Source organism: Heliangelus exortis, chromosome 17 (assembly GCF_036169615.1).
Source record: "Heliangelus exortis chromosome 17, bHelExo1.hap1, whole genome shotgun sequence".
Lineage (NCBI taxonomy): Eukaryota > Metazoa > Chordata > Aves > Apodiformes > Trochilidae > Heliangelus > Heliangelus exortis.
In genome coordinates this window covers 12,556,789-12,583,785 of record NC_092438.1, presented here as the reverse complement: position 1 = coordinate 12,583,785, position 26,997 = coordinate 12,556,789, and the positions used below count along the sequence as shown (strand labels likewise).

The following is a 26,997-nucleotide window of genomic DNA, read 5'->3' as shown; positions in this document are numbered from 1 at the left end:
CGGGTGCCATGGGTGCCATGGGTGGATGCCCAAATGTCACATGAGGGCAGGGGACATCCCCCACTGCATGGAAACCTGCAGGGACCTGGCCTTGTGTTAAACACCCCAATCACCAGCCCCTTGGCCTGCAAGGTGATGTTGTTGTGGTTCTGTTCCTCCATCAGATGTTCTGGGGTGCTGTGGCAGCCGGGAAAAAAGGTCCCTGTCCCTCTGTCCCTCTGTCCCTCTGTCCCTCTGTCCCTCTGTCACTGCACCTCTGAGAGGCTCCAGTGCTCAACCTCCACAAAATGGGGTGGGAAATAGGTTTCCCCACAGTCCCAGTGAGGACTGGAAGTGAAGTACCCCAAAAAGGCTTGAGCTCCAGGAGTTCCACCTCCAGCTAAACCCGGGCAGCAGGAGCAGAACCACGTGTCAGCTAAGATAAGAAACTAGTGTCAGATTTATTTTAAGGATGCATATTTTAATTTTTAAGTTCCTCCTTTGTAACTGTTCCCAAGCTGAGAGGAACCATTTTTTTTTTTAACCCTTCCCTTTGATGCCACAAAACCTGGAGCTTTGCTTTTTAAGCCTGCTTAGTGCTGAGAAGGGGGTTGGGTGGATCTGGCAGGAACAGGGCAGGCAGCTGTCAGAAACACTGAATACATTCATGGGAGTGAAATGCTCTTAGGGAGAAATCCTCAGGGAGGCTGTCACTGGAGGGGGAGTTTAAGATCCTTAGAGGGAGTATTTCCCCAACCCTCTGCCCAGGAGTTGGTTATCCTGAGGTTTGGCTTTGGGAAGCAGGCAGCCTTTGAACCATCATTCCAGTATCCCCCAGTATCACTGGCCAGGGGACCAGGGGTCCCTGCTGGGGGGTGCAGGGGGGGCTGCAAGGACAGGAGGCAAAGCAGATCAAGGCTGGTGTTGGAGTCAGCTGTACAGGTTTGTGAATTGTGGGTTCTGTTTGCCTAGAAAAGGTGAAGAGCATCTCTCAGCCCCCAGCTGCAATAGGATCAGCCATGGAGCTGCCTTCCCAGGGTACTTCCCCACTCCCAGCCTGGCCATGCTGCAGCTGAGCACCCAAAGCTCCTGTGCTGACATCTCAGCTGGGTTTGGGGGACACTGCAGTGGAGTGAGCAGCCTCCCCCCAGCAACAACGGGGACCCCACTTGGCCACAGAACCCAGGGCTGAGCCACCTGGAGTGGTGTTGGGCTCTGCACCCCATCAAACAACAGCACGGGGTGGGTGGGAGGTAGGGGTGGGATGCCTGAGTGGGATTGGGATGCCTGAGTGGGATTGGGATGCCCAGCTGGGATGGCTGGGTGGGATGTAAGGGTTGGGATGCCCAGGTGGGATGAACGGATGAGATTCACTGGGGAGGGCTGCCCAGGTGACATGCCTGGGTGAGATGTAGGGATGGGATGCCCAGGTAGGATGCATCCTGAAGCATCCCCAGCTTGCAAAGTGATGGGAACAGCTCTGGAGGGGAAGCTCCCACACATTTGCAGTCCCACCAGCAGGGACCTGAGGAGCAGGGTGAGACGGTGCTGTCAGCTGCCAGCAAAGGAAGAGCCAGCAGCTCCATCCTGCAGGCTGCCCGAGGAGGAGCCACACCGGGTGGTGCCCTCAGGGTGGCAAATTTCAGCGGGGTGCTCCGGGGGTGAGGATGTGGTTCCTTTTATGTTCTTCCTTCCAGTTTCTTTTCTGAACAGGGTGTAACTTTCCTGGCCATCTGTTCCTGCAGCCAAAAAATAAATCACTCGGTGCTCTTTAAGGAGATTAATTTCTCCAGGACTTGCCCTTCAGCCAGCATGTGCAGCAGACCCAGTCCTGCTGGGAAACTTGTCCATGTAAATAAAACCATTGCAGACAGCAGGAGGGAGGGGGGGATGCGAGTGTGTTTTTACTACAGAAACCAACAGAAACAAAAGAAAATATCAGTTTCCACAGAACTTTTTAGCTCAGGACTTGGCCGGGGCAGCAGAGAGGAATTTACAAGCAGTTGCAAACCTGTTTGTTGGAATAATTCCAGCAAGAAGGAAATAAAACGTAAGATAATTATAACAATAAAACCGAGGCAGCCTCTTAAACTCTCAGTGGTGCTTTGCTGAGCATCCCCCACGACACACACTGCTGAGTCCCCATGGCTCCCCGGGGTGGGCTGAAACCACCAACTTGAGGCACACAAAGCCCCCGAAGCAATGATCAGGCTGACAAAGAGCAGCCCAGGCTCCACACCCGCTAAACTCATCAACTGCTGCAGGGCCGGGCTGGCCTCTAAGCCCCCTAACTGCTCATGGAAATAAAGTTCGGGTCCAGGCTGGGGCTAAAAGGGTCTCCAAACCTCCCAAACTCTGTGGGGATCTGAACCTGACCTTGTAGGATCAGCACCCCAACATCCCGGGGCTGGGTCACACATCCCACAACAGGCAGCAGCTCCTGGGGTTTTTTCCTGGCTGCAGAGCACCAGGATATTTCCAGGCACAGACCTGGAGGGACAGAGCGACTGGGAGGGAGGGTGACATGTGTCTTGGCACCTCACCAGGGTGCCAGCACCTGGCATGGGCTGAGCTTTGGTCCCGTGTGCGGCTTTTGGGTTCATTCCTTCTCCTCGGCCACGCACGGAAAACCTCCGGCTGCCGAGGGGCCGGAGCGTGGCTGCTCTCCGGAGCTCTTGGAGAGCAGAAGCCCAGAGGGGGATGGTTTCGGGAGGCCCCTCCGGGTGCAGCGAGCAGCCCGGCTCTGCCACAGCCTCCACCGTCGGGCATGGAGCAGAGATGCTGCTCCCAGATCCTGGGAGACAGACAGATCCCCCCCCATACCCGCCTCTCCTGCTTGTTTTGTAGGGTAAACAGTACAAAGCTAAATTCAAAGAACGGGAGCAGGCACTTTGTTTCCAAAAAAAAGTGGTAGAAATGTATTTGCTCCTTTTTTTTTTTTCCTTTCTTTCTTTCTTTCTTTCTTTTTTTTTTTTTTTTTTTTTTTTTTTTTTTTTTTTTTTTTTTTTTAATGCAACTCCAGCTCCTTCTCCAGCAACAGAATTGCTTTCAGACTCATGGTACCAAACCAAGCAGACGGACCCCCCCACTACCCCCGAGGGGACCTGCCCCCCGGGATGCCATCAGGATGGCTCACAGTGACAGAAGGAGCCCGATTCCCTCACCCCCTCGCTGTGCAACACTGCACCGCGAGTGGCAAACACCCAGCGGCCGGGGGACCCCAGCCTGAGCCCCTCTGCTCCCCACCTCCCTCCCACCACCACCACCAAGGTCCAAATTACCCCGCTGCGCTCTCGACCTCCCCTTCCCACCCACCGTGTCCCCAGGGGCTCACGGGCCAGGTTGCCACCCCCCCATCCCCCGGGCCAGGTTCTGTCCAAACCCTTTTTGTCCTGAGCCAAGGGGGAAAAAAGCCACAAGGAGACAGAATCGACACTGGGCTCCTCCGCTGCCAAGCAGGGGGGGTCTCGGTGTCCCCTGCCCAGCGCAGTGCTCAGCACGCTGGGGATGGCAGCGGGGCTTGCCACGGGTGACATGCTCCGGGGCCACGGGTGACTGACACGCTCCGGGGCCACGGGTGACATGCTAGTGGCGGCGGGTGACGCGCTCCTCGGGCCACTCTTCAAGCTTTTTCCGTGCCAGTCCCAAGCAGGACGGAGCCACCCACACGTCCGGGGGCTGTCCCCACCCCCGGGGACAAGAGCCGGGGTGGCACCGGTGGCATTGCGGTTCGGCGGAGTGGACAGTGACGGCAAACTGACCTCGGGCAGGGTCCGGACCTCCGTGGGTGCGACAAATCCGGTGCTGTCACCCGTGTGCCGCGGGGCTCCGGGCAGAGGAGGTGGGTGAGCAGGGGGCTCCGGGTGGAGCTGAGCCGCTGCCCCCAGCCCGGGTCATAGCGCTCCCTGCTCCACCGGGACCGGGACCGGGACCGGCTCCTGGCGCTGCCTCTTCCGCTGCCTCTCCTTCTTGGCCCGCCAGCACACGTAGGCGGCTACCAGCAGGCCCACCCCAAAAATCAAGGTGGCCACCGAGACCACCTTAGCGATGTCCATCTGTGGCCCATTGATGGTGAAGGTGATGCACGTCGCCGCGACGCCGATGACCACGGAGACGATGCCGAAGGGGAAGATGCAGCGGTACCAGGATTTCTCCGTCCCGCCCGTGGCCAGGGCCAGCTTGTTGAGGGTGGCGGTGGAGTCGGTGGCGGTGGCCAGCGGTAGCCCCGCTTTTCCTCCCTGCAGGCAAGTGAGTGAGTTGGACTTGCAGCCCATCATGTTGGCAAGAAAAGCCGGGAGCGACCAGAGCCAAAGAGCAGGCGGGTTGGACGCCGGGCACTGTCCCAGGGTGAGCACCAGGGATGGGGGGGAAGAAGCCGGGTCCTACATGTCGGCGTTGTCCGGCGGGATGCTGCGGGTACCGGCGGGATGCTGGGAGTACCGGCGGGATGCCGGGGGTACAGGCGGGATGCTGGGGGTACCGGCGGGATGCCGGGGGTACCGGCGGGATGCTGCCGGTCGGGCTCTGCTCTGGCTCCCGGCTCTGGCTCCCGGCTCTTTTGCTGCCAGCCGGGCCGAGGATTGGTGGTATCGGCGGTGATCTCATGGCGGTGGGAGGACCAGCTCGGTCCCGCTGCCTGCTTTAACTCTTTCGGGCTGGGATCGCTCCAGGGATGCGTTTTCAGTTCGCAGCTGCTGTCACCAGCCCGGTCCCCAGGCAGGCAGCGCTGGCCCAGAGCTCCCCCCCGACTCCGGCTCTTCCAGCATCCCCGGGCCACGCTCCTGCCAGGCCCCTCAGGGGCAATAAAACCCCGAAGGACTGGGCAGAGGAACTTAGATCCACTCCACTGAGTCCCTTCACCTCCTCCTTGCATGTCACCAATGCCATCACCTCATTCCTAGCTGCTCTTTCCCCTCGCTGGCCCCTTCCCCTGGCACAGGACCCTCACCAGGATGTTGGTTGGGTTGGAGAAGGCTCAAGGCGAGACTCACCCAGGTGGAACAGGCCCCTCAGGTATTTCCCTCTTGTTTTCCTTGAGGTGACCTCCCCGAGGAAGAAGAGAAAGGGATGGAGATACAGAAGCTTCCTACCCAGCTCTGGCCTCCAGCAGAGACATTTTTTGGGGGGGCAAAACCTGTTTGTGCCACTTCTTTTTCCATTAATGGTTCAGAGAGAAAGGCTGGAGCTGGCACAAATAGTCCTCATGCCCACTTGCTTCTCCTGTACTGTTTGTTATTGTTGTTGTTGTTTTTTTATTTTTATCTTTGTAGGTTTGTTTTTTTTTTAATTGGTTTTCCTGAAGGAGAGAGGAAAGGAATGAGCTATTGCAGCAAACGTTTAGAGACCTGGAGCTTTTCCCAGGTCAGAGCTTCCTCCGAGCTGATGGGGCCCAGCTGCATTTCTGCATCAACTGAGAGAAAGACAAAAATAAGGGAGAAAATCCACAGAGCAGCAGAAGTGGAGCTGTGCAGGGGGAGGGGGGCTCTGCAGGAAGGTGAGAAGATAGAGAGGCACAGGAGCTTCTCAGGACTGACTCAGGAAAAGGGATGTTTGGGCATCAGCCCAGACATGGGACACATCTTTTTATTTTTATTTTTTTTATTTTGTGGGTGTTGCTCTTGCCTACATCATCCCCAAGGAAATCATCCTCCCCTGGGAAAGGGAGGGAATGAAGCTTCTGTGAATCAATCTTTGTCCCTCTCCAGGTTTGGTCTGGAAAGACACACAGGACCTGTTAGGGTAAAAAAAGGTCTGGGTCTGCCAGAGCTCTGGGATCTCTCCTTGTCTCTGGTTCCTTAATTAACATCCAGAAACAAAAGGGGAGGTTTAACAGATATCAAATCAATTTCCAAATTCCAGGGAGGCTTTGTGCTTCCGAAGCATTGCCCCAAGGCAGCTGACTGAAGGACACATGAGAACAGAGGCTCAGGCTAAGCAAATCAATAGGGAAAAGAACTCCAGCTTAAGTCAGATGCACAGAGCTCTGCAAACCGAAAAATCCCAGTATTTATTCTCCTGGTTGCTCATTAGAGGGGAAGAAGAGCAGCATAATCCAACCAGTCCATGTCCTTTGAGCAGTGCGGGCTGAACCCTGCCTTCTTTAGGCTGATACAGGCTCCATCTCCAGTTTTGTGAAGCTTTGTCAAAGTGACACCCCTAACTACAGCTCTAGCCCCCTGGAGATGCTGTTGCTGACAATTCAGCCTGTCCTAGCCAGTCCTACCCCCCTGAAGCACCCCCACACCTCCAGCCTCCACTCATTGGGAAGGACTCTTGGCTCCTGTTGAAACACATCAGCATTAGTGGACTGGCAGAGGTACAAGTTTAAGTGGTGCTGAAGAGCAGAGCCTGGCCTTGAAAGGGCAGGAGGTGACAAAAGCAAGCTCCATCTGGTTAGAAAACCCACGATGGGTTGTGACATCTCAAGTTCTGAGCCATGATGACTTTGAATATTTGTCTCACTTCTTGTGAGACCACTGTAGCAACCCCGTGCATCTCCTGCACTGGCACAAACCACCTCACCCACTCCCACGTTAACAGATCCTTAAAGTTAGACAGGAGTACAACAAAAATGTCCACTTGCATTTATCAGACTCCTCCTTATCCTCCTCTCACCAGACGTAACTCACCAGACAGTGTTTCCAATGAGGCAGCACTGCTGCCCGTCTGACTGAGGACCCTCTAAAACTCCAGAGATGGTTTAAAGGAGATTTGTTCTTTAAGTACTGAACCAGAAGACAGCACAGATGCACACCTGGGAGCCATGCTGGCTTTGCCCCTGGTTTAAAAGGGGAAGCAAAAAGCCTTAGGAGAGCACCAGGAGAGCACCAGGAGAGCACTACACAGAGCTCAGGCTGGGATGGGGTCAGTTCTCAGGCTCACGTGTAGGAACGACCTTCTCCAACCAAAGAGGCCAAGTTCATGCAAAGCTTTCTCTGATTTTGCAGTGGGTGTCAATAAAACTCACAAATGTGCCTCAGGAGAGAGAAAAAGGCTTCACACTGGGCTGCATGGTGTGAGTATGTTTGTTGGGGGGCACTGAATTTACCTCCCCACCCCTCAGTGGGGCTCCTCTGCCTGGGCTCTCAGCTCCTTCCCTCCACGATCCTCCTGCAACAAACCTAAGGGTGTAATTTTCATTGCAGGAATAGAGACTCGAGTGCATCCTCTTCCCACAGGAGGAGAGAAAAAGGCAGCTGGGGCTGGATGAGTCACGTTGCAGGAGCTGAGATGGATGACACCCCACAGACACAGCCACCTACACCCACACAGATGGTGCTGACCTGGGCGGGTGATGGATGGGGCAGCAGGAGCTCTGGATGCTGCCCAGAGCTGGGATGCAATCCACTTGGGGAAGGGAGAGGCCCTGGAGCCTGGCTTTCATGTCTGCAGCAAAAAAAAAAAGAAAAAAAAAAGCTGCAGGGAGTAAAGAAAAACAGCCTGGAAGCAGAAAATTCTGTTTAAAAAGGAAAACAAGCAGAGAGGGTTAATGGCTTTGGTGGGCAATGGGAAGCTTGTGTTTTGAGTGAGAAATAAAAGATTCCTAGGAGGGAAACAGTTCATTAAGAAAGGATGAGGAACCCAGGATCCTTCTAAATCATAATTACTCTCTTTTTGAAGAAAGAAAACCCAGAATCAAAAGGAGTGCTGACCACCACCAGGAGGAGCAAGTGCAGGGGGTGATGTAAATCCCCTGGGCCTGAGTGCCCAGTGCTTGGGCAGGAGCAAAGAGCTCTGTGGTAGGGACCACAATTCCACAGCAACCAGAGACACTGACATCGAGTTTTCAAAGTAAATGTTACAGAACCAAAATAATTTGAAGGTCACAAGGAAATGCCATGGCAAAGAACACAGGGCTGGGGTGCAGGGACACCCACACCCCCCTGACTGCTTCACCACCCAGCACCTCAGCACACAGCTTGGGGATGAAGGAATTAAGCAATTTTTCCCCCCCCAGAAACTACAAGTCAGTGAGTCCAGAGACAAGATCAGAAAACAATTTATCTTGGGGCATATAATACCTTTGGGCAAAGATACTCAAAGATAATGTTATACAATCCACATCTATTCCTGCACCAGTAAAAAATACATACATGCCCAGTTAATTTCTTCTTTTCAGAGCACACAGCTCAAAATCCTGGAGGCTGCAAGAAGTGTGCTCTGGACAAGTAACCCTGACTTGTTTTAAAACCAAACACCCACAGAGCACAGGCACTGACTTAGCACACAGAGGAGTGGCACAAAAATAACACCACGGTTTGTAGAACTGAATTCCCACAAACATGTTGTGGGTTTTATTTTATTTTATTTTATTTTTCTTCTGGCTGTGTGAGGAAATGAATAATTCTGCCTTTATTTGGGTGGTACAGCCCAGTTCTTGCAAGAGCCAGGCACCAGATTAAGAGTAGGACAAGAAATACCCAATAACTCTTAATTGCACAGCTTTTTCCCCCAGAAAAACAAACTTTGACTGCAATAAAGAGTAGGAGGGAAGTGAAAGTAGGGGAACATGGCATCAACAACCACACATCCCAACGCCACAGATGGCCCAAGTGGCAGCTGTGACCCGGGACTGCAGCTTTTTCTGACCTCTTGACTGCATCTTCCCCAGTTTTAACAGAGCCATTAAACATCCATTGAATACACCCAACCCCACAGACCCACCCAAAATATAAAAGGGCAGCTCGTGGGTGCAAAAAGTTGGGAAAACTGAAGGGAACGAGGGAGGAATTACACAGGAGGTGAAGCAGAGGTATTTGGATTTATCAGAGGCAGTGGCTGTGCCTGCACTGCTCAGCACTTTCCATCCCCCTGTGCCTGCACCCAGCTGTGGAAACAACCCCAGCAAAGCCAGGGTTAAGTTTGGAGCAGCTCCATTAATTTTAAGAGAAAGGAGCAAGGAAGAAACTCCCCAGGCAGCAGGGAAGGGCAGATTGGCCTCTGGCAGTATAAGTTGCTGTGTGCCATCTAACACTGGGCAACAGGCAGCAAAATAAAGCAGGAGGCACAATCTTGGCTTCTGGTGACCTCAAAAGTATTTCCCAGGTCTGTGATTCAGCAAAAGGAATAAATAAATAGATAAATAAATAAATAACCAAAGCAGGGGAATAAAGCAGCAACAGCCACCAGGAAGGACGGGGCTGAAAATAGCAGCAAGTGTCACCCTGCTCCACTCCAACAAAGACTTCTGCAAGAGTGACAAGCCACCCAGTGACACTCAGCTGCTGTTTGGGGTCAGTGTCATCAGGCTGGGTGGTGGGCAAGCCCTGGGCATCTCCCAGGGCAGGCAGGGAAACCAGAGCCAGCCTGCCAAAAGCACTTCCGAAACGGGGACAGCTTTGGAAATCAGAGATTCCTTACAAGAAAGAAGGATGCTGGATGCTTTCCTGGGAGCTCAAATATAGACAGGAGCAGATGGAAAAGAATCACTGTCTCCTCTGCCTGGTGGCAGCTCTGCTCCTTCCCAGCACGGTGTTGGTGCAGGCTGAGCAAGAGCAGAGCTCCCTTCACACCTTCTGCTGCTCCTCTCCTGGCACCCATCAGCTGCCCACCTCCTGTCACACCATGGAGACACTCAGCACAATAATGAGAACCAGGTACAAGGCACAAATAGGAAAAAAACCTGCTAATTAGGAGAAAAGCTGATCCACAGCAACTTTTTTGATGCCCTGAAGATGCTCAGGACTCTTGTGAGTGGCCAACCCAGAGAGCTGGGTGAGGGGACAACAGAGCTTGGGCTGCCTCACAGGGTACAATCACCAGTTTTAAGGCAAGCAGAGAAAATATACATTTTATCATCTTACATGTTATTTACATCTAGTAAATGACAAGAAGTTATTTTACTGCTGTTAGTACTTATTTTTTTTTTTTTTTTAAACTACAAAATAATTGCATTGTCATAAGCAAAGCTCTGAATTAGAATCATAGACTTTTCAGGGTTGGAAGGGACCTTTAAGATCATCCAGTTCCAACCCCCCGCCATGGGCACGGACACCTCCCACCAGCCCAGGTTGCTCAGAGCCCTGTCCAGCCTGGCCTTAAAAACTTCCAGGGATGGATGGGGCTTCCTTCACCTCTCTGGGCAACCTGTGCCAGGGTTTCACCACCCTCATGGGGAAGAACTTCTTCCTAACATCCAATCTAAATCTCCCCTCCTCTGGTTTGAATCCATCCCCCTGTCACTCCCTGACATCCTCAAAAGTCCCTCCCCAGCTTTCCTGTAGCCCCCTTCAGACACTGGAAGGCCACAATAAGGTCTCCTCAGAGCCTTCTCCTCTCCAGACTGAATAATCCCAACTCTCTCAGTCTGTCCCATTAGGAGAAGTGCTCCAACCCTCTCATCATCCTCTTGACCCTTCTCTGGACATGCTCCAGCACCTCCAGGTCTTATTTGTAGTCAGGGCTCCAGCACTGGATGCAGAATTCCAGGTGGGATCTCATGAGAGCAGAGAATCACTCTCTGTAAAAGAGAGACCGTGGCAGTGGTGCTGCTGTGAGGCTGGGAGACATGGTTGTATGTGATCAAAATCATTAATGGGTTGATAATTCAAAAAAACCTGCCCTAAATCCAGTGGGTTTGCCTTCCCAAGGACAACGTGATGACTGCCAAGAGCTTTGTCACCCTCAAGGAGAAGACTCCAGAACAGGGCAGTGATGGGTCCTGACAAACATCACCACGTATTCCTACACAAACCCAGGGGGTTAAGATTGGCAAAATCCTTGCAACTATTATCAAACAGCCCAAATTCCATAACAACACCACCAGTGAGCCTTCCAGAAACACATGGGCATGTTTAAATTGACATGGAGCCCAAACTTGTTTTCACACCCTACTGCTGACTCATCCCTGCATCCAGTAACCTGAATTCTGTTCCATTATGCAGTCAGCACACAATGTAATTAAAGCATTGTAGACTATTTATGGTTTCATTAATTTTTTAAAGGTGGTTTATTTTGTCCTTGGGGTTGTTGTGTGGTTTGTTGTTTTTTTTTTTTTAATTATCATTCCTGTGCTCACTCCTTGATCATGTGTCTGGTTGGTACCAAACACCCAGCTCCTCCTAAAGGCAGCAAGAACTGCAGAGCCCATCACCAAAAAATGGGCAAGAGCCTCAGATCATGCAGTTCCCCAAATTCCAAAGCTGTAGGGCTGTGCCAGCAGATGTGGGGTAACCAGTTTAAGAGGAAAAAGGATGATGAGCTGCAGTGCAATAATTTCCAACACAACTTCATTGGTAGTGCATAAAGCAACCCAGCTTTGAAGTCTTACTGACCTGAATGAGTGCATCCTATCTCCCTTGTTTTCTTCTTCTTAAACAGGAGATAAAATGAGACTAATTGTGTCCCACTGTAACATGAAAAGGCTGAAAAAAGCCTCATGGGCAGGTGTTAACACACCTGGGGTTGTGTGTCCTCAGAAGCCAGAAGGGAAGATTTCAGAAAGGCTTTTCCACCAGGTTAGGCTCCTCCACTGATTCAGAGCTTGCTTCCATGTGCTTTTTCCCATCCAAACTCCAGATCCATTGATTATCTTGCTTGTTCTGCCTAAAAATAAGTCAGATATCTCTGTATGCCTGAATAGCCCACTGATGTACATTCTCTCCTTCTGAAATTACAGTTGAAAAATCATTTTCCATTCTTTCCCCCCCTATAACCAGCTCTTTCTACCCTGGCACAGGTGGCACACTGTTTCCTGCCCTCTGCTTTCTAACTAGACTCAGATTAATTAACAAGAAAGAAGATTTTTTTCTTTATTGCAGTGCTAAAGCCCTTCTTTCTTCACAAATTTAAAACATGATGATAGATCTTTTCTTCTGGACGGTGGTTTTGGAGTTACAAAAATAGGACTGGATCTGATGGTTAATAGAAAATTTAATACCTATTTAATGAACTATTTTCGTGTCAGACTGAGTCATGACAAGGGGGTTTTATCTTTTTTTTTTTTTTTTTTTTTTTTTTTTTGTGAGGTTGTTTTTAACCAAAGTGAAGGAGACCAGGAAGCTTCCAGTGAAACCAGATGTCAACTGCATCAGCCTCAGTGCACATGCTTTAAAAAAAAAAAACACAAAGAAAGTGAAATAATATCAATCTCCATCTTACAGATAAAAAGTGAACAACCCCCAGCGTCAGATCCAACATCTGCTACAGTCTCTCAGTGACCCCACCTGGTGACAGGACTGGAAATTTGCAGTCATGAACTGGCTGTTGGCAGGCAAAAATCCATACTGGCTCCTTCTCCTGGCTTTCTCAAGGCTATTAAAGCAATTCCAACTCCTTGCTTACAGCAAACTGAGACTGGGACACCCTGGGACAGTCTGAAGGAGGCTGTGCATCCTGTGATACCCACAGCCAGCATCCTCAGAGTGCTAACCCTAAAACATCCCTTTCAGATTTAGCAGAAACAGACAAAAATTCTCAGCAAAGCTTCAGCTGGAAACCCCAAGCTCACACTGGATTCTGTAACTCAGGGAGAGATGGATTCCAGTAAAAAAAATTAAAAATAAAGGATGTGTGTGGAGGACATACAGCTCCCCCCCAGTGCTTTTCCTACAAATACAAGCATTCTGTCTCAGCATCTTACACCACCCTTGCTCTTTCTAGAAAGCCTCTGCTTGCATGACAGTGCAAACTGCCTGAGAAATTGCTGATTCAGGTGTTAATGCTTCAGGCTTGACTCCATACAGTGTTTTAACTCAGTCACCTGCTCTCTGGAGCTCACAGAAAATTCACTCAGAGGTTAACACCAAGAGCAAATCCACCTTCTACAGAGAGAGCTGGGAGTTTTCCTCCCAGTCCAACACTTTCCATCTCAAGCTGCTCACTTGTGAAATCCCCTCACGTGGTTCACAAGTTTGGCCTCTCCAAATTGTAACCCCCACTCCAGGGCTGGGACCCTGCACCTCGTGCCACGTATGGAATCCCCTCAGCAGGTCACAAGGCTTCATGCTCCATCACTGCTCACACACTGCTAGACACCCCCAAAAAAGTTTCAGCATTCCTCCCCACCACTTGGTGAGATTTACCTTCTTCTTTCTTACCAAGAATCAAGTTATTTCAGTTTTAGCCAGAGTACCCCCAAGGCCACACTGTTCAGCCTCCACATGCTGCATCTCCTAAGGAAGGTGCTTCAGCAAGTACTTGGTGGCACATCTGAGGATATTTGTAGGATTAACCTCTTGAAGGTTTCAACATCCAGAAATAATGAAATCCTGCAAGAGGGTCTGCTGCCTGGGGCAGCCCCATGTTAGCACTACCCAGGGCTTCACAGTGCCCAAGCATATTTGCAAAAAAAAACACCAAAAAAACAGTGAGTGGAGATGCTGCAGAGGAGAAGGAAATAAGGAAGGCCACGGAAAAGACAAATAGTAGCAGTTGGAAATGCTGAAAGTCACCAGTTCTGGAAAGAAAAAACCTGCTTCTCCACTGGGATTCAGCTTCATATCCTTCAGTAGTAAAGAACCAAAAACCTTTTAAGATTCTACTGTAAGGAACAAACCAGAAGAGGAGCTGCTTCTCCTCCCTGACCCTCACGGTGCTTTGTCTCACCTCATGTCTGCACAACACTGGTATCATCTATCACTTTCCAAAAATACAGCTCATTTCCTGTAGTTTTGTAACACTATCCCCTGGCATCACACATGCTACCTTTGTCTTCCTTCTCTCCTCAATTTGATGTACCAGCACTATTTCTTTCTATAACAATGGCACATTTTATAATGAAAAAGATCCCCCAGCCACTGAGTGAGTTGCTATTGAATCTTTATCTCTGCCAGAGCACAAGAATAATTTGAAAAAGTGAGTCATTCAAATTATTTAGCCTTACACATTTATGAAAATTCTAAAATGCTTCTCATATGGTGTAGGAAGAGTAATAAAACTACACTGCACCCAGAGGCACAAAACAACCCTGCCACTTGCCAGTCATCACCCTGGGAGCTGTGCTCCCCCTCTGCACCCCTCCTACAGGGTCAGCTTGCCTTTTGAGCATGGAACAAGCCCTGCAAACTCATTTTGTGGGCTCAGACATTTTTTTTTCCCAGCCCTTTCCCACCTATGCAGCTCCTTCTGTGGCATAACCACCAATTTCCATTGGACTGCTCTGCACAAGGAAGCAGATGCTCCATGACTCAGTGCTTACAGACACAAGTTAGGGATAACAGCACCATAATTAACAATACCAAATACCAGCTCTAAAACTGAAACATGCAGATGTTAATGCCCATGCCACGTGGGCACCCCCTTTGATTTAGGAGGCAGTGTTTGCTCCTATAACCAGCCCTGCAATCAATACCTTGCCATCCTCCTGCTCTGGTGGCCACAACATGGTTTCCCCAGCCAGATGTAAACCACACAGGACTCCTCTGCAGGGCAGGGGAGAAGGGAAAAAGCTCCTGCCTTGATTGCAGACTCCATGGGAAATCAACCACCATCTAAAAAGGACTGAATGTGGTACAAAAAAAACCAACAATAAAGTGAAAGTGAGAGGTGCTGATTTTCCCCCCCTCATTTGGATGATTTTCAGGGAATTCTGAGTGTCAGGGGCCAAACATTCAGAAGAGACAGACAACTAACTCTGGCCTTGAAATATGAAGCCAACACAGAAGGTAAAAAAGAACCATTGCTAAGAGCTAAATCTCCCCAGGCAAACAGTCCTAATCAAGCCAAGAGATATGGGATGAGTCAAAGTGGACTAAGCAGTGGCACACAGGGCCTGCTCCCTAACTGGGCTTTGAAGTGCTCTCAGGCAGAGGCATTCCACTCTCAAGCTTTGATTTGTCACACAGGGCTGCCAGGGGGGCTGGGGATTACAAGCAAAAAAATAAGATGCAGGAAGAACTGACACTGGAATTTTCCCATGATGACAAGGTCAGAATTGTCACAAATCTGTTTTTTAGAGTCAGGCAGGACATTGCATTATTCCCTCCAGAAGGCTGCCCCCCAGCAGCCACCAGCTCAGCTTCAGCACTAATCCAAAGGACCGAGTGCCATCTGCTGGGCTGCTTCCCCAGCTCCCTTCTGCTGTCTTCCCTGACAACTCTCCACTGCAGACAGGCCCATCAGTCCCAGACTGCTCCCTCAGGCACAGTCACCAGGTGAGATGACATAGCAAAAATGTTTCAGCTGGAGGTTAGGCTTAAGTCCTTACAAAAGAGTCTGTCAAGTCGTGGAGCTGCCTGAGGGGACTGCTCTCACTGAACCCCAGCCCAGGTACCCCATGGCAACATCAAAAAGACTTTTAGTCAGTGAATACCAGATAGGGACCACTATAATGCTGGTTATGTGCCAACAGGTAAACAGAGAACTAGAGACACAGCAGCCCAGGTTCTCTAGATTTTCAGATGCTGGAGGACTGTGCCCCACCGTGCTGTGGCTGTCTGATAAATCATGATTTATTGCCTGTTACACTGTCTGCATATAGCAGCCCAGTGTCCTGACTGAAGCAGTCAAGGACCTAGAGCTAGTCAGAGATTCAAAACCTTGGCAGAAAAGCCAAAACCAGTCTCCATGAAGCCCTGGAGGGGCTTGGGAAAACCACAGAGTTAGCCCGAGATAAAAGCGATATAAAGGAAACAAAAAACCCAAACAAACCTACCTCAGAAATTTAGTTAGACAAAGAGGCAGAGTGAAAAAAAAAATCAATAGAAAATATTTATTGCTTATAACCATCTCTGTAATGTGAATGGCAAGTAGGTGCTTCCCAATACATCAGTCTGTCAGCTCCTCTCTCACCAGCACCGGGAAGCGTTTCCCTCTGCCGCAGAGCTGGGTGTGCAGCCCCCGGTAGAGCTGAGCTGCTGGGGCCTCCTGGGACAGCCTGGGCTCCAGGACAGGCAGGAATTCTGTCATCATCACCTGGGCAGGAGCAAACCAGACATCTCAGAGCTTGTGTGCACTTTGAAAATCACAGAATGTGAGGGGTTAAGAGGGACCTCTGGAGATCATCCAGTCCAACCCCCCTGCCCCAGCAGGATCACCCAGGGCAGGACACACAGAACACATCCAGGGGGGGTTGGAAAGGCTCCAGAGAAGGAGACTCCACAACCTCCCTGGGCAGCCTGGGCCAGGGCTCCCTCACCCTCACAGGCAGGAAGTTTCTCCTCATGTTGAAGTGGAATTTCCTATGGTCCAGCTTAAACCCATTATTCCTTGTGCTGGTCCTGGGCACCACTGAGAAGGGATTGGCCCCTTCCTCTTGACACCCACCCCTCAGGTACTGATGGGCATTCAGAAGATCCCCTCTCAGCCTTCTCTTCTCAAGGCTGAACAGCCCCAGGGCTCTCAGGCTTTCTTCACAGGAGAGATGCTCAAGTCCCCTCATCATCCTCATAGCTCTGCCTTGGGCTCTCCCCAGCAGATCCCTGTCTGTCTTGAACTGGGGAGCCCCAGACTGGATCCAGTATTCCAGGTGTGGTCTCACCAGGGCAGAGTAGAGGGGAAAGAGAACCTCCCTAAATCTGCTGCACCCACTTTTCCTGATGCCCCCCAGGACAGCATTGGCCCTTTTGGCCACCAGGGCACATTGCTGACCCATGGAGAATTTGCACAGAATTTAAGATTCTATGCAGTGAAGTGCCTGCAAAACAAATGAAATCTAACCAGAGGAGTATGACTAATAACAGGATAACTGACAATTTCTTTTGTCATATTTAACAAAGGCAGAGTTGCTCATCCTCTGCTGCTGGGGCACAGAAGGAGCCACCCAGAGCAGTGAGATGAGAGCTGGTGCCTCCCTCTGGTGCAGACAGCCCAGAGCTGGGGTGAGCCCAGCACTGTGCAAGTGAAGCACTTACCCCAGGGACAGCTCAACCTTTCACTCTCAGTTGTTCCTTTCCACCTCCCAGCTGGGTCACATTAGCAAAAGACAGATGGACAAGTGGCCAGCTCCAGCCCAAACAGAAGAAAGCTCCAGCCCCACAATTCCCCATTTTTTGCTCTACTCCAGGAGCATTACCACTTTTAAAGACTCACCTTTTGTAAGGCAATTTCTTGGTGCAGCATTGACACTTCCAGCTTCAAGGCAAAGAGGTCTCTTAGCTCCTGGAAACTGGAGTAATAGAGGAGAGGCACAGCCAGCATGCCTGCACTGTCACACATCTGTCCCCTGGGAGGAACACAGCTTGGAGAACAGCTCCCTGCATCCCCAGCACAGTCTGGGCACAGTCTCATCTGGGACTCCACAGCTGCCAGGGGAGAAGAATTGGCAGGAGGCAGAAACACAAAAGTTAAATCTGTACTTGCAGAATTTGTGATCTACCTGTTCCCAGAAAAGGATGACTAATGACACTGTATTACTCAGAGTAAGGTCACCACACACAGCACAATCAAGGACATCTTAAGCTACAATTGAAAGAGGGTAGATTTAAACTAGATATTATGAAGAAATTCTTTGGTATGAGGGTGCTGAGCCCCTGGCTCAGAGAAGCTGTGGCTGCCCCATCCCTGGAACCATTCCAGGTCAGGTTGCATGGGTCTTGGAACAACCCTGGGCTGGTGGGAGGTGTCCCTGCCCATGGCAGAATGCAGCAGTGGAGTCCCATGCCTGTCCTGAACACAGATGGGTGGGGAACAGACCACCACCTCCTTTGCTGCCAGAGATTTGTACATGCTACATCACCATGAAGGATAACCAGGAGAAAAATTCTGCTAATCCACAATGTCCTGCACACAGAGAGCCAAACTACTGTCCTGGAAGAGCAAACCAATCCATACCTGACTGCAACCAGAGGGACTGGCTCACCTGCTTGCAGAAGCTGCAGTTTATGCAGGCACTGGGACACTGTGGTTTGCAAACCCTCCAAGGTCAGAAGGCTTTCATACTCCCTTTGCAGAGTGGGGTGGTCTAGAGGAGAAGCAGAAGAAAAGCAGCAGGTATGAGCATATTGAACTCTTCTCCCAAAGACCAGTTCCTAGAGTGGCCTGGAGTTCATCAGCCCCCATTTTAGGCATAGAAGGCTTTTGTCCCTCAGGTCCAGCACATGCCAAGAACACAAGACACATGGAACTGGAGCCCACTGAATCATCCTCATTCCACCTTCTGCTCCCTAATATTTTTTTTTTCTTCTTTCTCCACTCCTTACCTGCACACTCAGCTTCCATGTACTGACTGAGAAGGGAGGGGACATCCTGGAGGACCTTTAATTCTTCCTCTATCTCTGCAGGACTGAGGGATGGCATTGGTGAATAAAACTCAAGCAGCAGCAGCTTAAGGAAAGTTTCACACCACCAGGTCTGTGCCCTACACTGAGCCCAGGGCCAAGCCAGCTGGGATCAGGGGCAGAGGGTAAGCAGGCTGTGAAGCAGCACTGCAGGGGGATGGTGAGGGCAGCACAGCTGTACATGGCATCTTTGCCTTGTTTGTCTGGATCAAAAGTTTTCTGACTGCTCAAGAGCTGCCCTAGGAGAAAAACACTTCCTAGAGAGCCAGCTTGAACTCCTGTTACTGGAGGCACAGGTCCCTCCTGATGAGGTCCTGCTGCAGTGACTGTGCCCAGGGCCTGCTGTATCCACCAGGTGGGAATGGAAGGGGGCAGTGAGTGGGGAAAGGATACAGTTGTCTGGATCCTCTCCATAAAACGGCTCCTTGCAGCTGCTGCATCTGCACTTGTTTGAGAGAGACAACACCTCTCCCAGGCTCTGAAAATTCAAACAGGGACAGGAGGTGGAAGAGTGAACTGCAGCACAGGAATACAACGTATCAGCTTCTTCCTCACCCTTTTTAAAGGTTATTTACTAGCCATTTTCCACCTCATTTTTGACAGCTGGAATTAGATCAACAAGGACATGCTGCAGAAAGCATTAGACAGTGCAGAACACCCAGGGCATCTCTCTCAGTTTGATGTGAGGGGAAGGATTTACAGCCAGGAGAAGAGGCAATGTATTTCTATAAGCAGAATGTGAACCTGCAGCACATCACTAACTCTGTCAGAGTGTCTTACCTATGCTTTTATTCCATAGGAATATCACAGTGAGTCCTTCATATTCCAGGGATTCTCCCTTAATCCTTTTTTAATAATTTTGGGGTTTTTTTGGACAAAGTGCAAGGAGCATGACAGCAATGTATCAATATCAGGGCCACAAAACTCAGAAGTTTAAGGACTTAATCATGAGTAAACTGGACAGAACCTTGTTACAAAGTCCACTTTTTAAAAGTGTTATCAGAGAGGTGCATTTTAGAGTTCAACATCCCCACCCATGCACAATAGACATAAAAAGACTTGTTTAAAGAGGCAGAGCCTCTCAGCCAGCCTCCCCAAACTTCTCACACTAAGTGAGAGCCACCAGGAGCAAGCTTAAAATAGTCCTGCAGTGCATGAGTGCCTAATCCAAGTGTGCATGGGTCTTCTCTCCAGCCAAATGGATCTTTTAAATGATGATAGGAACTGCAGTTTCCAGAAACACATTATACAAAGATGTAGCAAGGTTAATGGAACAGAAAAGAACAGAAGTTAAGAGGCCAGATGCATTCCCCTCTGTAAGGGATCTTTTGAGCACAGGTTATTTTCAATCTGTCACTGAGCTGAAAGTAATGGTGAAGAGTGTAAAATTACACCAGTGAATTAGAATGCTTCCATTTGCAAGTGAAAGTTAAGAGAAATGAGGCTTTACACCCTGCAGCAGGACAACCAACAAATTGGTGTCTGATAAATGACAATTTCCAAGAGGAGGAGGAATTATTGTGGGTAGCACAAGGAGCTGTAGTTGGATTTAAGACTGGGTTTAAGCTTAATGTCTGGACAAACCACACACTGAGAAACATGATGAATTATGGATGAATATGATGAATTATGAATTTCCTATGATTTCTCAAAAGGAAATGGTGTGAAACTCCTCCAGAGAACTGGAGAATGGACTAGAGCAATAAGTTCACCAGAAACTCAACCACCTGCACCAGCAATGCAGTAAAACTGTAACTGGCTCTGTTGAAGAGAGTTCATCAGTAGGAATCAGCCTCAAACACAGCCATGGTGCCCCCAGGCAGCAAAGATGCCCCAGCAGAAAAGTTCAGGACAGCAACTGGTCAGGAAATTCTCTGACTGTCCACAGTACAGAGGCACCTGTCAGCAGAGGTATCAGCAGAGACTTCTGCAGCATGGTTAAACCCACAATTAAAGCATTCCAGTCCCTTTACAGCTCCAGGATTAACAGGTATTAGCATTCTGAAAACAAAAGTAATGCTAGTGACCAGAATACCACAAAAACCCATCCTCAGGGACAGCCTGGCAGAGACATCCTGTATCAGACCACTGTCCAGAGGAGTCACTGCCTCCCTGTGACCCACAGATCATCCAAATCCCCCCCACCAGAGTCCCCCTCACAGCCCACAAGCTGAGGGTAGTTCTGGGCTGGAGTGGTCAAGCTGGGCTTACCTGGAGTTCCTGGAAAAGGTTTTCCTGTAGGGAAGGGGGAGCTTCAGCTGGCATCTGGAAAACAAGAGAAGCATCAATCCTGACTGCCTGAGAGCAGTGGTGCCTTGCCTTCAGACAGACCAAAGAGACATTTTGTCTAAATTTGGAATTAATTTAGCTGTCATGGAAATGTCAGCAACCTTAGAGATTGAACCCACCCCTGCCTCCAGCCTCTCCTCATGGAAGGAAGGTCAGTCTGCTCATTCATTTCCACAACTACCACTGAGCTGATGTCCTGGTTTGAGCCAGGACAGAACCATTTTTCTTTCTAGTAATTTTAGTTTTCAGCTAAGTCTAAATAGTTGCACTTAATGAAATTAATAGCACACTTTTCAGTCAGTGTCTGCTTCTAGGATGGGTAACATTTGATGTTTATAGTTCCTGCTAGAGAATGGTATGGAGAACCAAGGCTACTGATTGGTTCTGCAAAACATCTGATGCTCCAGAAACAAAAGGGAGTAAAAAATCTGTGACCCTCCTGTGGGGAGAAGCAGACAAGAGAGATGACCAAAAATTGACCAGATGGAATGTTCCATCCCATACACATCATACTCAGCATAGATTTGAGGGATCATGAGGGTCAAGTTCTCTTAGTCAATGCCCATTGTCCTGGGATGATTCCCTCCATTTGTTTGCCTTTGTTCCCAATCCCTGTGCTCCTGCATCCAGCTCTTGTCTGCCACTGACTCCAGGAGCTCAATCTGGGGCTTTTTCAGGACCTGCCCTCCAACCTTGGTGGTGATCTGTTACTGTGGGGGGTAGGTGACAGCAGCTTTGTACAGATTTCATTATTTTCCTTTTTATCATTACTGTTTCATTACAGCTCTGTAGTGTGGTTTCCAACCTATTTGTCTCTCTCCCTTTTTCTCTTTTCTTTCTTTCTGGGAAGGGAGAGGGGTGAAGAGAGCATCCAGAGAGCTCCTGCATCCTGCCACCAGCCATCAGAGGTTCATCTAAGGTGAGAAGTTGGAAGCAAAGCCCTTGATGAGGCAGAGTACAGACACAGAAACGTGTTCAGGGAAGCTGATCAGTACAGACATGAGCAGAATCCCTGACCTGAGCACCAGGCAGCTTTGCCTCTCAAAGAAATGGGAAAGGGACCTGTCAGCTTCCACTGGGAACATGAATCTTAATCCCAAAGTAGAAGAACCCCTAACTTGGTACTCCCAAAACATGTGGGTTACAGATAGAGTCACATGCAGACTATGAAGGCAAGACCACATTTGGGATTTTAGGTAAAGAAACACATGAATCTAGATTTCTGTTCCCCCAGTAACTGCCACTTAGTGCCCTGTGTCTCATCCTACACCATGAGCAGTGATAATTTCTTCCCTACACAACCAGAAATTGAGTTGAGTGGCAGCTGAGAATGATTTCTCAACATTTTCCAGTAGCAGGCACATACCAGACCTGAGCTTTGCTGTTTCTTTAAAACACAGAGTACTTAGAAATTAATATAGATTTTTTTTTTTTTTTTTTTTTTTAAACAAGAGAGGCTGGTCTGAATCTTAACAACATCCACTTCACAGTGCTTCCAAAATCAAAATGTCAAACTGCATTCCAGTCAATACCAACTTGTGCAGCCACATGGGCTGTATCCTAGAGGTTAAATCCAGATACCATCTCTCCAAGCAGCATTATATGAGAAAGAACTAGTGCATTATGTATTATCATTGTGTAAAAAGAAACAAAAAATCCATAAGCTACGATAAAAAGAACACTCAGGAAAACTAAGGCTCAATAAAGCACTACAGAGACACCTTTTCAAAAACAATCACAGGGGGATATGAAATACCAGAAGTCTTTATTAGACTTTCAAAGTCCTAGCCATCCAGGAGTAACCCCTTAAATTGAAAACACTTAATCACAATAAAGGCTTTTAAATTATAAATGGTTTTGAGAAGCAGTGAAACTCAGCTGGGCCTTAAAAAACAGGCAGAGAGACCAGGCTTTGCAGAGGTGCTAGCCTGAAAATCAAGCAGAGTCCACCCCAGCACTTACCCCCTTTCCTGCAGGGTGCCTGCCCGAGGTGAGGTGTTTCTTCCCAATGCAGTGTCAGTTGCAGGGTCCTCCTTTCTGCTGGATTCTCTCAGGGAACCACAGCTTTTCTTCCCTACATCAAACAGCTGCCTGCCAGAAGCTACAGAGCTCTTTCCCCTGGATGAATCTCCTACAGAAAAAATTTGCTGCTCGTTCAGAGCAGATTTGGACAAGCCAGATGTCTTTTGGGGTTCAGCTGTGGCACAAGTCTCTCTGTTGCTGGCACTGGTTGCTGTCCTTCCTTGTTTGCAAGCCACCCCTTTTGAGGAGCTCTTCCCAGCTGCCCTGGGACCTTGAGAAACACATCTGGCTGGGGCTTTCCTCTGCAGTTTTTTCACATCTGGGTCAGTCTTGTAAGGGGCTTTTAGCTGGTATGGAGAGGACTTTTTCAAAGAGGCAGGCTTTTTGCTTAGAGCTCTCACCTTTGTGCTCTCAGGAACAGCCACAACAGGTACACACACTTGCTGCTCTTCAGCTTTCTTGGCAGGAGGTCCCTCACCTGCAGATTTCTCTCCTGTATCTCCCTGGGCCTCTGATGGAGTTTTCAAGATGCTTTTCCTGACTTTCAGTGCTTTCTCTAAGGCCCTGTTCAGCAGTTCTAGCTCCTCCAGCTCCTTGGGTGAAGGCCCATCCTCTGCAAGAGCAGACGCATCAGAAGCTCTGAATGTGAACCTTTCCCCTTTGCCATTGTACACCAAGTTCCAAGCGTTGCAGAAGGAAACCAAACCCTTCAATGGACGCTCTGCCCGCACCCCCACAGCGGGGACAACACAGAGGACACAGAGAGGTTTGACAGAGCTCTATAGACCCAAGATGGATGGGAGCCACAGGAGGGTGTTAACCTCCCCTTCACCAACAAGTGGCAATCACCACACCCCAGTCGGGCCCACGGACACTTCTCACCGGTCTCGGTTCCCTCCCTGTGACCGGGCCCGGCCCGGAAAGCGCTCACCCTGTCCCTTGCTGGGCTCATTCTCTGCCCGCGGCTGCTCCTCCTCCTTCTCCTCCTTCTCACTGCCCCTGGAGGGAAGAAACAGTGCCAAGGCCTGCGGGGACACAACCGGCACCGAGGACCCCGAGCCCGCCGGAGCTACACCGCCTCCCTCCAGGCCCAAGAGCGGGGCAGAGCGGCCCGGGGAGGGGGGGGGTTGGGGTGTGTGTCCCGGACCCGCACTCACCAGCTCAGGAGGTCCCGGCTCCGCGCTGCCCGCAGCTCCAGCTCCCGCCGCTGCTCCGCGCCCCGCTCCAGCGCTGCCGCCAGCGCCGCCCTCAGCCTGCAAGGCCCCGGAGCCGTCAGCCGCCCCGCAGCCCGACTGACCCTCCGACCCTCCCGCCGCCTCCCCGCTCTCACCGCCGGCCACAGCCCGCGGGGAGCATGAGCCGCCCCGCTCCGGTCCGGTCCGGTGCGCTTCAGCTCGGTTCGGTCCCGCCGCTCTGCCCGCCGCCTCGGATAACCCGCTCCCTATCGCCCTGCCAGGACCTGCGGGGCGGGGCGGGCCCAGGAGGGCTCTGAGGGAAGAGGCGGGAGCGGCCCCGGCGAGTCCCGGAGAGACGCGGGGCGATCTGCTGCTATCAGCCGGGCTCTGGGGGTGTCTGAGGGGTCCCCCGGGCTCTGAGGGTGTCAGAGAGACCCCCCGGGCTCTGAGGGAGCCCCTCGCCCCGCTTGCCCCGTGGAACTTGGGTTTTTTCCTCACATGAGTTCCGCGTTTCCCTCCCCTCCTTCGTGGTGCCCCCCTGAGGGGAGCGGCTCCAGAAGCGCTCCCGGGACAGGCCTGCAGGAGCTGCTGGTACAAAAGCACTAAAAAAAAAAAAGAAAAAAAAGCTGGTACACACTCTCTCCTGAAGGTCAGAGAATAAATGCGGTTTTATTTCTCTCAGCCTTTAGAAAAGTAGGAGAAAAGTTTAGAAAGTAGGAGAGAAGTTGTTCTTTGCCTTTGAAGGCTGAATCCTCAGGCTGAGATGTTTGTGGTTTGAAAGATGGGAATTCCACCTGACTCACGGAGACAAGACTTTAAAACCCCTGATAAAACATTACACACATATAAATAAAATCATGGAATTGATCACCCATGGGCTCCCACGGGCACCATCACAGCATACTTCCAGGTATAATTCAAATGTTTGGCATGTATGAAGAATTTATTTTTATTTCCTAGAGATTTTGCAATGGGATCTGAAAATTAGGCCTTCCTGGCACACATCATTCAAATAAATGTGAGTTCATTGTCAAAACGTGATCCTGCATTTGAGGCATGAGCCAAGCCAGAGTGCAGCCAGCTATCCCGTGCCATCATGGGCTCAGCAGAGCTAACAGGAACACCAAACATTTAGAAAATACTTTAATCGGCAAAGTCAACAGCAGAAATACTGTGAGCCCCCAGGGAGAGCAGCAGCAGGACAAGAAGGGTTTGCTTTTGGACAGCAGCTTCTATGCTAACTGCTTTTTCCTTCTGCAGGGTTCCCATTGGATTTGCTTGTTGGACAAACAGAGACTCCACTCGGAATATCCGGATTTGCTATAACCTGCTCTCCCTGGGATGTTTTTTGGCTGACTAGGTTGCTTCAGCTTGACTCTTAAGTACGTGAAGCTACTCATGTTTTCCCTCTTTTGGGCAGAATTATCACCTTCTGCTGGTGGTCTCAGGTGAGGCCAATCAGCTGATTGATAAGGGGATATAAAGGAGCAGGCAAACAGGAACGGGGCATGGCAGCAGTGCAGGTGGGGTGAGCAGATGGGACACAGCCACCTCCCAGCTCTCCTGAAGGAGCAATGGTCTCCAAAAAAGGAAAACCTGTTGCTGTTAAGACGCAGGATGTGTCCACACAGACAAAACCCCTGAAGAGGGACGTAGCTGTTCAGGCCTCTGGTTGTGTAGAGTGTCTGAGCCTGGTGTTAGCACCAGAGGACAGTGTGAGTGGGGTCTGTGTGTGATGCCAGCAGGTGAGGGACTTGCTGTGCCTGGTGGCAGAACTCAAGGAGGAGGTAGAGAGACTAAGAAGTATTTATTAGGGACACTGGAAGGGAAATTGAATGGTGAAGTCACACCCTTTCTAACCCAAAAGAAGTCCAGAAGGAGATGGTGAAGCCCTGCCCTTCCTGCCATCAGGCAGCTGGAGCAAACCAGGTGGATGGGAGGGAATGGACAAAAAGTCCTTCTACAGATACATCAATAGCAAAAGGAGGGGCAGGGAAAACCTCCATTCTCTACTGGACATGGGCGAGAATATAGTTATCAAAGATGAAGAAAGGACCCTTTGCATGTTGGCTCTGAGTCAAGATCAAGTTTAGGCAAGTGCTGCTGCCACCACAACTTGAGGAGGAGCAGCATGCCAGGATCTTCTGAATGTCCATCAGTATTTGAATGGTGGGTGTCAAGAGGAAGGGGCCAATCCCTTCTCAGAGGTGCCCAGTACCAGCACATGGAATAATGGGTTTAAGCTGGACCATAGGAAATTCCACCTCAACATGAGGAGAAACTTCCTGCCTGTGAGGGTGAGGGAGCCCTGGCCCAGGCTGCCCAGGGAAGTTGTGGAGTCTCCTTCTCTGGAGCCTTTCCAAACCCCCCTGGATGTGTTCTGTGTGTCCTGCCCTGTGTGATCCTGCTGGGGCAGGGGGGTTGGACTGGGTGATCTCCAGAGGTCCCTTCCATCCCTGACATTCTGTGACTCTAGGTGGAGAGGGCAAGGCTATGACTGCTCCTTCCCACTGCAGCAGGCGCTGCCCGGGTTAAGCTGAGGAGTGAAGCCGTGGCACAGGAGCTGGGGTGGGGTGATAATTAGCAGGTGGAGAGCAGAAACTTTCTGGCAGAGGTAAAACCACCCCTCTGCTGACGCTTGGGGCTCAAAGCATGCCTGGTTTTGACATAAGAGTGTGGCTGCTGTCAGAGCTCCCTCCCTGCAGTGGACGGCCCCTCTCCCACTCCCGTCCACACCTTCTGCCGAGTCTTGCAACAGGGCAGCTGCTGGGTGAACCAGTTGATGCCTTCTCTGGTGGATGGTTGGCTTTCCAGCAGATCATCTGGCAAACCCAGCTGAGGAAAAAAACCAAGGTATTTGAATCTGATTTTTTTCCCTGTTTCTTTTCCAGCTCGTGCTGGAAGGGGTGAATGCAACAAAGAGCCAGGGACTGCTCATGCAGCAATGGGCCCTGGTCTAGCACAGCTGGCACAGGAGTTGTTTATGCCAGGGATTGGGGTTTAAGCTATTAGAGTCTGAGCTATGGTTCTACTTCATGACACTGGTTGCTGGGAAAATGTTGGGTACCACGACTCTGTACACATGCTAAGTAATATTTAAGCTGGTGTAAATGACTACTCAAAGGTTTGTTTACAAAAGGTTAAAATACCTGTGCAGTTTACAAGTGGCAGCTGCTGGCAGTTGTTTTTATTTTTCTCTGCTACCAGTCATTTTCAGTGTCAGGGAATTTTGCATAGCTGAGATGTAGGGGGAGTTACAGTGCCAGCATTTGTTGCTTAGGGTGACAGATGCCAGGTGATTTTCTGCAATTCACATCTCTTTTACTGAGAGCCCAACTACCAGGTACCTGTAGGATTATAAAGATAGCTGCCCAGGC

General features: G+C 50.2%; 2 protein-coding genes across 2 annotated transcripts in view; one reads left to right on the top strand and one right to left on the bottom strand.

Moving 5' to 3' along the window:
• VRK3 (VRK serine/threonine kinase 3) overlaps nt 1-26,997 on the top strand; it is a 362,077-nt gene that overhangs the window by 49,239 nt on the left and 285,841 nt on the right. The gene's annotated exons all lie outside the window — the stretch shown is intronic.
• On the bottom strand, nt 15,603-23,927 carry TEDC2 (tubulin epsilon and delta complex 2). Its single transcript, XM_071760713.1, has 10 exons — nt 23,776-23,927; nt 23,603-23,698; nt 23,377-23,444; nt 22,386-23,058; nt 20,346-20,399; nt 18,528-18,612; nt 18,057-18,165; nt 17,717-17,818; nt 16,948-17,159; nt 15,603-15,831 (listed from the first exon to the last, which is right to left on the bottom strand). Exons 1-10 carry the CDS (start codon nt 23,799-23,801, stop codon nt 15,685-15,687), a joined length of 1,572 nt encoding a protein of 523 aa, XP_071616814.1. The 5' UTR covers nt 23,802-23,927; the 3' UTR covers nt 15,603-15,684.

Excerpts from the sequence above, each read along its gene's own strand:
- TEDC2 (XM_071760713.1), bottom strand. The coding sequence starts at position 23,801 with ATGCTCCCCGCGGGCTGTGGCCGGCG. Across the intron at positions 23,699-23,775 it reads CCCGCGGGCTGTGGCCGGCG|GCTGAGGGCGGCGCTGGCGG; the intron begins GTGAGAGCGGGG and ends GGGGCCTTGCAG. Across the intron at positions 17,160-17,716 it reads ACTGCAGCTTCTGCAAGCAG|CTGTGGAGTCCCAGATGAGA; the intron begins GTGAGCCAGTCC and ends CTCCCCTGGCAG.